This window comes from Rhinatrema bivittatum, chromosome 10 (genome assembly GCF_901001135.1).
Source record: "Rhinatrema bivittatum chromosome 10, aRhiBiv1.1, whole genome shotgun sequence".
In the NCBI taxonomy this organism is placed as follows: Eukaryota; Metazoa; Chordata; class Amphibia; order Gymnophiona; family Rhinatrematidae; genus Rhinatrema; species Rhinatrema bivittatum.
This window is the reverse complement of record NC_042624.1, coordinates 29,830,289-29,842,550: the sequence shown is the minus strand read 5'-3', so window position 1 is coordinate 29,842,550 and position 12,262 is coordinate 29,830,289. Positions and strand designations below refer to the sequence as shown.

At 44.2% G+C, this 12,262-nt stretch overlaps 1 protein-coding gene across 1 annotated transcript in view; it reads left to right on the top strand.

The window, feature by feature from the left end:
• DUSP12 (dual specificity phosphatase 12) overlaps positions 1-12,262 on the top strand; it is a 184,590-nt gene that overhangs the window by 24,471 nt on the left and 147,857 nt on the right. Inside the window, exon 2 of the mRNA XM_029618166.1 lies at positions 10,837-11,182. Within this exon, the coding sequence (XP_029474026.1) occupies positions 10,929-11,182 (254 nt within the window). The 5' untranslated portion in view covers positions 10,837-10,928. The remainder of the gene's footprint in view (positions 1-10,836; positions 11,183-12,262) is intronic.

Below are 12,262 nucleotides of genomic sequence, written 5' to 3'. Positions count from 1 at the left end.
AAAAATCAAAATCCTCATAAAGAACAACCTAAAAAATGACTCACAAGACCAGAAATTACTGAACATTCAAACAAAAACCTGGTCTAACTTTGAAACAGCATCTTCCTTAGAAATCCAAATGATAATTAAAAAAATGAACCCAGCTGAACACCCTATTGATGCCATACCCATTACAACAATAAAAAATCTCGAACCACCAATAACCAAGACATTAACTAAAATTGTAAACCTTTCCCTCATGGAAGGAAACTACCTAGAATGCCTAAAATTGGCAATCATCAAACCCATTCTAAAAAAGAATAATCTAGATCCAGAAAACCCACTAAACTACCGACCATATCAAACCTCCCATTCATTGCCAAAATCATTGAGAAAGTTGTCCACACTCGGCTCACTGACCATCTAGATTGAAACAACATCCTCCTACCCGCTCAATTTGGCTTCAGAAAGAAACTGAACACTGAAACCCTACTACTTGCAATGAATGACTTCGTACTCAAAGGTTTTGAAAAAGGCCAAAGTTACCTTCTAATCCTGCTCGACCTATCAGCAGCCTTTGATACAGTAAACCACTCTATATTGATTAATCATCTATCTGAAATTGGAGCTAACAAAACAACCCTTCAATGGTTCTCCTCGTACCGGTCACAAAGATCCTACCAAGTGTTACTTAATGATTTCCTCTCAAAGAAAATAACCTAAACACTGGAGTTCCCCAAGGATCTGCTCTTTCAGCGACGCTCTTTAACATCTATCTGCTCCCATTATGCCACTTCCTTTCAAATCTGAATCTAACCCACTTCAGCTATGCTGATGATATTCAAATATTTATCCCAATAAAAAAATCACTAGAAGAAACATACAAATTAACAGCCAATTACCTAAACAGCATAAAGGAAATACTAGCCAACCTAAAACTCATCCTCAACTTCGACAAGACTGAATTAATATTATTAGACAGAACAACTCTCCTCAAATACCACCGCTCAACCTCATGAAGCAAAATTCAATCATATCTCCAAACAACCATGCCCGCAACCTCAGAGTAATAAGTGACAGAGAACTTTCATTCAAAAACCATATATCAACAAAAATCAAAGACAGTTATCATAAACTACTTACACTCCGTCATCTAAAACCTTTTCTTTCCAACAATGACTTCAGAACAGCCCTCCAATTACTAATTTTCTCCAACATAGACTACTGCAACTCTCTTCTTCTCAACTTATCTCTAAACCCCATTCGCCCACTCCAGATCCTGCAGAACGCAGCTGCAAGAATCCTCACAGGAGCAAAAAAGCATGACCACATCACCCCAACACTTATTTCACTTCATTGGCTACAATTAAGATACAGGATTGAATAAAAAGTCCTATCCATCCTACATAAAGTTATATATGAAGAACAAGAAAATTGGCTAAGCCCCTACATACAACTACATACCCCAAGCAGAAACCTTAGATCAGCAAATAAGGGACTCCTAAAAACACCACCAACGCATTTAAATCAACTCATCTCAACCCAAAAAAGAGCAATCTCCCTTGGTAGCCCAAAACTTTGGAACTCCCTACCGACTAAGCTCAGAACTCAAGAAAACCTAAAAACCTTCAAAAAGGAGTTAAAAACGTGGTTGTTCAACAAAGCATACCAACTCACCCAATGAACACCACAACATCATCGCCCTCCAATACAACCTCAGGATTAAATGAAAATCACCACATCTATGTTTTCATAAATAAGAAATGAAACAAAAAACTGAACTAAATCCTTACACATGTTATCCACTATACTTAATAACAGTTTGTACTTTGCAACCCTTGTTTAACCCCCCTTATCCCTGTAACCTTATTTTGTAAACTTTTATGATGGCGTTATTTTGATGTTTCTGAATGACGGTATATAAAACTCATTAAATAAATAAAAACAAATAAATAAATAAATAAAAAAGAGAGGCTATGATGCTCATCACTGCAAGGCTCCAGTATTCCAGCCTGGTGACAAAGTCTGGCTGTCTACAAAACATCTAAGACTCAAGCTACCATCAACTTGCTTTGCTCCACGCTTCGTCAGACCCTTTCCCATTCTCCGACGACTAGGTACTCCTATGTACAGTCTGAAACTTCCACCAGCATTGAAGATTCATAATGTGTTCCATGTCTCACTATTGAAACCGCTAGTCCTTAGCGGGTTCTCAACTAAGACACCTGAACCTACACCTTTTGATGCAGAAGAAGGTATCGAATTCAAAGTAGACGCTATCCTTGATGTGAGAAAGAGAGGCAGAATATGGGAATACCTCCTGTCATGGGAGGGTTATGGACTTGAAGAAAACTCTTGGGAACCTTTGGCAAATATCTTGGATAAAGAGATGCTTCAGCAATACCCCAGAATATGCATCCTAGGAAACCAAGACCAGGTAGGAGGTCTGGAGGGGGCCCTTTGAAGGGGGGTACTGTTGCATCCATTGGTCTCAGATGGCTTCGACCCTTGTGCCTCACCTCTTTCTCTGCTCTCCCCGCTAGCCTTGGGACGATGGCTGCCGCTGTGTCTGCAAGCCGCGTCCTCCAGCGTCCCCGGAACGGCTATGGCAAAGCCTCACGCCATGTTTCTCCTAAGGGCCTCCTAGGGTGCGCCACCCATGTCTTTATGCATGTCATGGCGGGAACCTCGGCGGCATCCCCCTCGAGTGATGTCACGCCATCCAGGTATTTAGCCTACGCTTGTTTGCTAGCTTGTTGAGATAGCAAGGGCTCGGATCGGACTCGTCCAGTCTAAGCTACGCTGCTGCTTCCGTACTGCCGCTGGAAGCTCTCTCTTCCTTCCGGGTATTCTCTAACCTGGGTACCCGCTCCTCGGGGGCCCTCTGCTTTCTTTCAGGTGCCATACTGGGATCAGGTACTCGCTCCTCGAGGGCCTGCTCTCCCTGCCTCGGTGCCTGTTACCATCTACTTCTGCCTGGTGGAATCATCAATCTTACAGCTACCATCTAGTGAGTAATCTAATTCTCAGTCTGTCTCATCTACAGCTCTGCCGTGCTGGGAAACCTACACCTGGATATCCCTATACCATCTTGGGGAGACAGGTTCCCTCTGCCGAGGGTCCTTGGATTGCTACCTCTGGATCAAATCACTACTGCCACCTCTGGTGGTATACCTCAGCTGTACAATAAAAGACAAAACTCTGTGTTTGTGCGTCCTGAGTCTAGCCCAGTACTGTGGCTCCTCATGGGGCTCCTCCCTGTGGGCGTGTGTGGCGCTTTCACCGGTCTGTACACCATCTGCTTGCGTCTGTTCCCGGGATCCAATCCCTGAATGAGCTTCCCTGGTCCCTTGGAAACTCAAAATAGCAATTTAGCTGTATTTATCTTACAAGTCCCCAGGTGGGATTTGAACCCTCACCACCTGGATAGAAGGCAGATGCCTTCCCCACTGAGCCAGCACTCGCGTTCCAACCATTGGCTTCAGAAGTCCTTCTCAAAGTCCATAGTTCAAAGTCCGGCCCCCACTGGGCCTAACTGCCGCCTCTGTATCTCTGGGAGCTCAACACTTCCCCAGAGATACAGCCACCCACCGGCAGTTCTCCAGGCAAAGTATCCCTGTTGTATGTCCAAACAACAGAAGTCCCCACGCTCACCTTCCTTGTGATATTGGTTGCAGTCCTTCACACCGTCGGGGATATCCAGTGTCCAAGTTTCCCAGAGCAGCCAGGTAGCCCGTTCCTTCCTCCTCAGTCCCCGGCAGGAGGCTGAGACTGCTCTACTAGGGAGTCCTTTTTATCATGGGGAAACTCCTCCTCCTCTGCCCACTGATTGGCTCTGGGGAGGTCCCACCCTTAATCCCCCTCACCTGTGGTTCCTAGCTTTCTAGTTCCTATCTTAGTCTAGCATAGTGACCCCGTCACAGCGTGGTCATCTCCCACAGTACCCAAGAATCCACTCAATCACCTCGAAACCATAATAGAATGCCAAGGCTCCACATTTCTTCAGTCGCAGAAGAGCACACGGAGCAGAAGGGGGTCGATGCTTTGGTGCTTCCATGGCCGAAGGGACGGTAATCTTGGAGGCCTTGGAGTGGCCCTGACGGCTGTGGTTCTCAGACTTAATCAACCTCGCGGTGGATGGTCCCCTGCGGCTAATCCATCTTCCAAATCTACTTCGTCGAGGCCCTATATTTTTCGAGCAAGCGGATCACTTTTGTCTAGCAGCCTGGCTTTTGAAAGGTGACAATTGAGGAAGAAGGGTTATCCGGAGGATGTGATTACTGCACTACTTCAGGTTCAGAAGACCTCTACTTCTTTGACTTACGTCAGGGTGTGGAAAGTCTTCGAATCGTGGTGTCGCGAGCAGGGAATCCTCCCTTGTCAGTCCTCGGTGGCACAAATTCTGGCATTTTTGCAGTAAGTTTTAAGTAAAGGGTTTTAATTCCCTCTGGGTGCAGGTGATGGCCTTGGGTTGCTTCATAGGCAAGGCTCATGCTGTAGCGGTGCATCCAGATGTAGTGTGTTTTCTACAGGGGGTGAAGCATTTGAATCCCCCACTCCGCCCGGTATGTCCGTCCTGGAGCCTTAGTTCTCAGGGTCTTGTGCGAAGCTCCTTTTGAACCTCTTAAGAAGGCCAACTTAAATGATCTAACTTTGAAGGCGGTATTTTTGGTGGCAATCTGTTCAGCTAGGAGCGTTTCGGAGATCCTAGCCCTTTCTTGCAGAGAATCCTTTTTGCGAATTTCCGAATCCGGAATTTCTCTCAGAATGGTTCCATCCTTTTTTCCAAAAGTTGTCGGCCTTCCACCTGAATCAATCTGTGGAACTTCCGGCCTTTCCAAATGTTGAGACAGATGCATCTCACGCTAGAGAGCTGAGACGTCTGGATGTCAGAAGGGTGCTGTTGTGCTATCTTGAGGTCACGAATGCCTTCCAGGTTTCGGATCATTTGTTTATCTTGTGGAGCGGCACTAAGAAGGGTCACAAAGCGTCAAAGGCGAACATAGCCCATTGGTTGAAAGAAGCCATTGCGTCTGCTTAAATTTGTTGCGGACGGATGGTTTGAAAGCTCATTCAATTCGATCTCAGGCTGCTTCCTGCCAGTTGGTCTCCCCACAAGAAATTTGCAGGACGGCGACTTGGAAGTCACTGCATATTTTTGCCAGGCACTACCGCTTGGACATCTAGACACTGGATGTCGGCAGTTTTGGGAGCAGTGTGATTTGAGCGGGGCTCTCAAGGTCCCACCCCAGATAGGGAAGCTTTGGTACATCCCAGCAGTCTGGACTGATCTGGGTACTTACAGGGAAAGGAAAATTAGTTCTTACCTGCTAATTTTCGTTCCTGTAGTACCACGGATCAGTCCAGATGCCCTCCCATTGGGGGGGGGGGGGGGGGGGGAGATGATTAGTCAGTTTCTTGTGCGTCCACTTTGATTGTTCCAAACACTGAAGAAGGATACAGGTTTTTCCGTATCCTGTGCTTATGTTTTACAAGTTTATGGTTTTGTTGTTTTTTTTTTTTCCTTGTCCTTTGCTTGATCTGCACTAGATACATTTATTGTGTTCTGCTTTGGTAACGTTAATGCTGAAGAGATGCAGGTGGCACACCAGATTAAGAGGGGGTGCTCTTCAAGTTTTTCTCTTTCTCCCATCTGCTGGAAGGGAGGCAAAACCCAGCAGTCTGAACTGATCCACGGTACTACAGGTACGAAAATTAGCAGGTAAGAACCAATTTTCCTTTATGGACTTCTGCTCCAGGAACTTATGCAAACCTTTTTTTTTAAACCCAGTGGTACTAACTGCCGTAACCACATCCTCTGGCAATGAATTCCAGAGTTTAATTATATATTGAATGAAAGACTTTTCTCTGATTTGTTTTAAATGAGCTACTTGCTAACTTCATGGAGTGCCCCCTAGTCCTTGTATTATTCAAAAGAGCAAATAAATTCACATTTACCTGTTCAAGTCCTTTCATGATTTTGTAGACCTCTAACATATCCCCTTCAGCTGTCTCCTTCTCCAAGCTGAACAGCCCTAACCTCTTTAGTCTTTCCTCATAAGGGAGCCATTCCATCCCCTTTATCATTTTGGTCGACCTTCTCTGTACTTTCTTCAGTGCAACTATATCTTTTTTTGAAATGCAGCGACCAGAACACACAATGTTCAAGCTCTGGTCTCACCATGGTGTGATACAGAGGCATTTTGACAGCCACCATTTTATTTGCCATTCCCTTCCTAATAATTCCTAACATTCTGTTTGCTTTTTTGGCCACTACAGCACATTGAGCTGACGATTTCAATGTATTGTTCACTATGACACCTAGATCTCTTTCCTGGGTGGTAACTCCTAATATGGAACCTAACCATGTAACTACAGCAAGGGTTATTTTTCCCTATGTGCATCACCTTGCACTTGTCCACATTAAATTTCATCTGCCATTTGGACACCCAATTTTCCAGTCTCACATGGTACTCCTGCAATTTATCACAATCCGCTTGCGATAACCTTTAAAAAGGAGATAGAGCAGCTTTTAAACTAGAACAAAGGGAAAGCCGACAGTTACTCAGCAGTGCATGGTTTGGAGAGAGGTATCTTCCAAGGATACTAATGATGCATTAGAATTAGGGCATCCCGACAGTGAGGTTCCAATAATAAGAAAAGTAGTCAAAGTGCCTGTAACTAAAAACTCACCTGAGCTAAAAAATTCTAACTTATCCTTATCAATTAAAAAGCAGAATGAAAATAGAAACAAAAAACAAACTTTGAAATGTTTGTATGCTAATGCCAGAAGTCTAAGAAGTAAGATGGGAGAATTAGAATGTATAGCAGTGAATGACGACATAGACTTAATTGGCATCTCAGAGACATGGTGAAAGGAGGACAACCAATGGGACAGTGCTATACCGGGGTACAAATTATATCACAATGACAGAGAGGAGCACCCGGGAGGCGGTGTGGTGCTTTATGTCCGGGATGGCATAGAGTCCAACAGGATAAACATCTTGCACGAGACTAAATGCACAATTGAATCTTTATGGGTAGAAATCCCTTGTGTATCGGGGAAGACTATAGTAATAGGAGTATACTACCGTCCACCTGGTCAAGATGGTGAGACTGACAGTGAAATGCTAAGAGAAATTAGGGAAGCTAACCAAATTGGTAGTGCAGTAATAATGGGAGACTTCAATTACCCATAGAGAGAGAAAGTTCCTGGATGGAATAAATGATAAATTTATGGAGCAATTGGTTCAGGAACCGACGAGAGAGGGAGCAATTTTCAATCTAATTCTCAGTGGAGCACAGGATTTGGTGAGAGAGGTAATGGTGGTGGGGGTGCTTGGCAATAGTGATCATAATATGATCAAATTTGAATTAATGACTGGAAGGGGGACAGTAAGCAAATCCATGGCTCTCGTGCTAAACTTTCAAAAGGGACACTTTGATAAAATGAGAAAAATAGTTAGAAAAAAACTGAAAGGAGCAGCTACAAAGGTAAAAAGTATGCAAGAGGCGTGGTCATTGTTAAAAAAATACCATCCTAGAAACACAATCCAGATGTATTCCACACATTAAGAAAGGTGGAAAGAAGGCAAAACGATTACCGGCATGGTTAAAAGGGGAGGTGAAAGAAGCTAATTTAGCCAAAAGATCTTCATTCAAAAATTGGAAGAAGGATCCAACAGAAGAAAATAGGATAATGCATAAACGTTGGCAAGTTACATGTAAGACATTGATAAGACAGGCTACGAGAGAATTTGAAAAGAAGTTGGCTGTAGAGGCAAAAACTCACAGTAAAATCTTTAAAAAATATATCCGAAGCAGAAAGCCTGTGAGGGAGTCAGTTGGACAGTGAGATGATCGAGGGGTTAAAGGGGCACTTAGAGAAGATAAAGCCATCGCGGAAAGATTAAATGATTTCTTTTCTTCGGTGTTTACTGAAGAGGATGTTGGGGAAGTACCCGTACTGGAGAAGGTTTTCATGGGTAATGATTCAGATGGACTGAACCAAATCACGGTGAACCTAGAAGATGTGGTAGACCTGATTGACAACATAAGAAATAGTAGTAAATCACCTGGACCGGATGGTATACACCCCAGAGTTCTGAAGGAACTAAAAAATGAAATTTCAGACCTATTAGTAAACATTTGTAACCTATCATCTAAGATTGGTATCTTTAAACAATGTCCACACTTGTTGCACACCTTACCTTTGTAGCTGCATCTTTCAGTTTGTTCCCTTGGAGCTCTGATCTCCTCTTATATCTTGTGGTATTGTCTTTATGCTGATGGCTCCCAGATCTCTTTACACCAGAAATTTTATCAGGAATCCAATCCCAAATCTCACCTTGCCAGATATTGCTGCCTGGATGTTCCAGTGCTATCTTTAACGTAGCACGGGCAAGACAGAACTCTTTATCTTTCTTCTCATACCCACTTTCCCTCTTCCCTTATTTCCCCTTTTTCTGTTTCTATATGTTTGTCTTGACTAGATTGCAAACTCTACTGAGAAGGGGCTATAGTGCTGCCTAGGAGTAGTGCTATTGAAGTGATAAGTAATATTAGTAGTACCGTATTTTCCGGCGTATAAGACGACTTTTTAAACCAAGATAATCTTCTCAAAAGTCGGGGGTCGTCTTATACGCCGGGTATCGTCATATAGGGCACACCTGCTCTCTGACCAGTTTCTCTCAATCACACACATGCTCTCAATCAAATGCATTCTCTCACTTACACACAGGCTGGCTGCTTCTCTCTCTCTCACTCACTTCCTCTGCCCCGCCCCCCAAGCACAAATAGTAGCTGCAGCCCCCGCAGGCCAAGAAAGAAGAATCCCATCGGCCGCGGGAGGCTCATGGTGCTGTCTCCTTTCCCTATTATCAGCTGCTTCGATTGCTCGGGGGCCGATGCTGCTGTCGCCGCTGCTATTTTTTCATGCGGCACGGCTTTCTCCTTCCCGCGTACCGCACTGCCGTTGCCGCTGGGCTATCAGCACGTTCAAGCCCAGTGGGAATGGCAGCGGTGCAAAAAAAAAAAACAAACCTGTGGCATCCGCGGCTGGCCTTTTCTTCTTCCCGCCCCCCCCCTTTGAACTGGAACAGGAAGTGATGCGCGGGAAGAAAGAGCCGTGCCGCGTGAAAAAATAGCAGCGGCGACAGCAGCATCGGCCCCCGAGCAGTCGAAGGAGCTGGTAATCGGGAAAGGAGACAGCAGCATGAGCCTCCTGTGGCCGATGGGTTTCTTCTTTCTTGGCCTGCGGTGGCTGGAGGAGGAAGCTGCTGCAGCTACTATTTGTGCGGGGGGGAGTGGAGTGGAAGTGAGTGAGAGAAAGAGAGAGAAGCAGCCAGCCTGTGTGTAAGTGAGAGAATGCATTTGATTGAGAGCATGTGTGTGATTGAGAGAAACTGGTCAGCGAGCTCATGTGTGTGTATATGTGAAAGACAATGAAAGTGACTGCTCAGAGAGATGACTGATGTGTATGTGAGTGTGAGAGAGAGAAAAAGCATGGAAGTGAGAAATCTGGGTTTGTGAGAAAGCATGGGAGTAAGAAGCCTGATTATGTGAGAGAGAGCATGGGAGCGGGAGGGCTGTGTGTGCGTGCATGAGAGAGAGACTGGTTGATAAGGTGACGGTGTGTGTGAGAGAAAGAGACTGGTGTGTGTGAATGTGAGAGAAAATGTGATTCAGGGAATGAGAAGCCTGTGCATGTGGAGAGCAAGCATGGAAATGAGAGAGAGACTGGTGTGTGTGTGTGTGTGTGTGTGTGAGACAGAGAAAGTGATTATGAGAGTGAGAAGCCCGTATATGTACGGTAAGCAGAACACGGGAGTGGGAAGCCTGTGTGTGTGTATGGCATGAGAGAAACTGTTCAGGAAGGTGTCTGGTGTGTGTGTCAAAGACTGTTTGGGAAATGATTGGTGTGTGAGAGACAGAAACTGGTCATGGGGGCATGACTGGTATGGTGTGTGTGTGTGTGTGTGTGAGAGACATGGGCCCTAAGGAAGAGGACCATGAGTATAGAGCTTAGCCATTACTGCTGCTTCTGGTGTGTGCTACGTCCTGCATGGAAGAGGAGTAGGAGAGCTGCTGGAGGGGGTAAGTAAAGGTGGCTTTTAAAGTTTATTTTTCTTGATTGACTGCCATTTTAATTATTTAATATTATGTGATGTGTCTGCTTTTTTGAAATATTTTATTGGTGTTTGGAGAATGTTTAATAGTTTTTATGAGTTTTTAATTGTTGGATGTTATTCTGTTCATAGCTGTTTTGAAACATTTATTCTGCTTATTAGTATAGTTTTACAATTATTTCTGTGTGGGGATCTATAGCTGTTTGCTAGTTCTGTTTTCCTAATAAGAGGTGTATTGGTTTTTAGGGCCTGATATACGGTATTTGTAGTGTTGCCTTTTCATAGATAGGGTTGCTCCTGTTTGAGTGTAAAATTATTTTTTTTCTTAAAAATATGTATAAAAAAGGGGGGGTCGTCTTATACGCCCAGTCGTCTTATACGCCGGAAAATACGGTAGTAAAGCAGAGTGAAAAGCAGTGTTTCAGCATTGCCATGTTGTAAGCTGGTTTTGTTGAAAGGCCTTTTTTTGTGGGTATATAATACAATTGTATGGTCTATGATAGACATTCCTAGGAGCCTTTATTGTAAAGCTGACTAATTTCAGTACTAACAACTTGTGCTCTTGGTTTTCAATAGGCTCTTCCTTCATAAACTGGTACCTAGTATGGCCAAGGTGTAATTCAGTAACTGCAGGGAATCTCTGCTTAGCTTGGCTGTGTGGCAGAAAGAAGAACACAGAGAGACATGGAAAGTAAAGGGCTATTATGTCTATTGGTGCTTCCTCCTGTAGGGTAGAAGAGAGCTGTAAACTGGAACCTCATCCTGTATTTCCACACATCGAGAAACTGCTGGACTGTGCAGCTGTTGACGGAGTATTGCACCATGATTTGTGTGCTACCCCAGTTATTTCTGGGGAATGCTTCAGACATGGCTGAACTCGGGTGCCTGCAAGAGGCAGGAGTTACTCATGTATTGACAGTGGACACAGAGGAGCCACAGAATCTGGGCACACTGAAAACAAAATTTGTGCATGCCTTGGATGATGCCAGCACAGACCTCCTCAGCTGCTTGGATGAATGCATTGCATTTGTGAATGAGGTACTGGCTACTGGCAAGGCCGCTGTCCTAATCCACTGGTGAGTGTCATACTTAAGGGAAAATGTTAAAGCTGAGTCTGAGCAGTTCGCCATGGCACCTTTTATAGGTCATCTTTATAGTGTTTTTTTTTCATGCCTATTTATAATGTATGAGTGGTAGACCTACCCAATGCACAGAACCTATTGCATATATGCAGTATGCATGCTTTAGACATGCTAAATTCCCAAATTTCTGCAGGTGTATCAAGAATAGAAAACACACCTAATTTCTGGTAAGAAGGAAAACCCTGTATCTATTTGTTAAAGTATGCAAACCAAGGGCCATGTTTTCCTCGGCTTGTGCTCGCTTCCAGAAATTATGCTAATGCTGGAAGGCATGGAATGCTGACTGGGAAGTCCCAGGGGCTCTTTTTTTTTTTATAATCACGGGTGGAAATGAATTAGTGGATGATTTAAAATCCAGTTGTAACCAAGGTGGCACTGGACAAGCAGTAAAGATGGGGAGTGCCCTTCACTTGCATTGGCCCAAATAGCATGCAGGGAAAGCTTGCATTGCGTATGGGAAGTTTGCACTGCCGCTGCATGTGCTGTTTTTGTATCTAGGAGGGACAAAGATTTTTGAGCACTCTGTCACGTACCAGCATTAAATTTAGGATTTTTTTGGCAGTTTGTTTCTTTGGACTTTTAGCTCAGTTGGAATTGGCCTCTCTTGCCCTATGGTGCCATGAGCTTCCATTCACAATTACCCAGCGACTTTTCCTCTAATTTATATAATAATTTATAATCACTACAGCGATAAGAATGTAACATTCTTTGGCCAGATGCCACACACAAGGGCTCCTTTTGAAACCCTGTAATCACAGCCACAGGGTGTCACCATGGTACAATGACTGTGACTTCCCCGCCTTCCCTCAGGGATTGTAAATGTTTCGTCCACAACATCTTTGCACTGCCCAACCCATGGGGTGGCAGACCTGAACTGGAATTGAGCCTTGTTCCCCTGCAAGGCAGTGAACCACTGAATTTGCCCAAATGCAGGCATTTTTTAAATTGGATATTTTAATTACACTAAATTACAAGTTTTTCCCCATGTATTCTGATCCAAGTTTTATGCCCTGT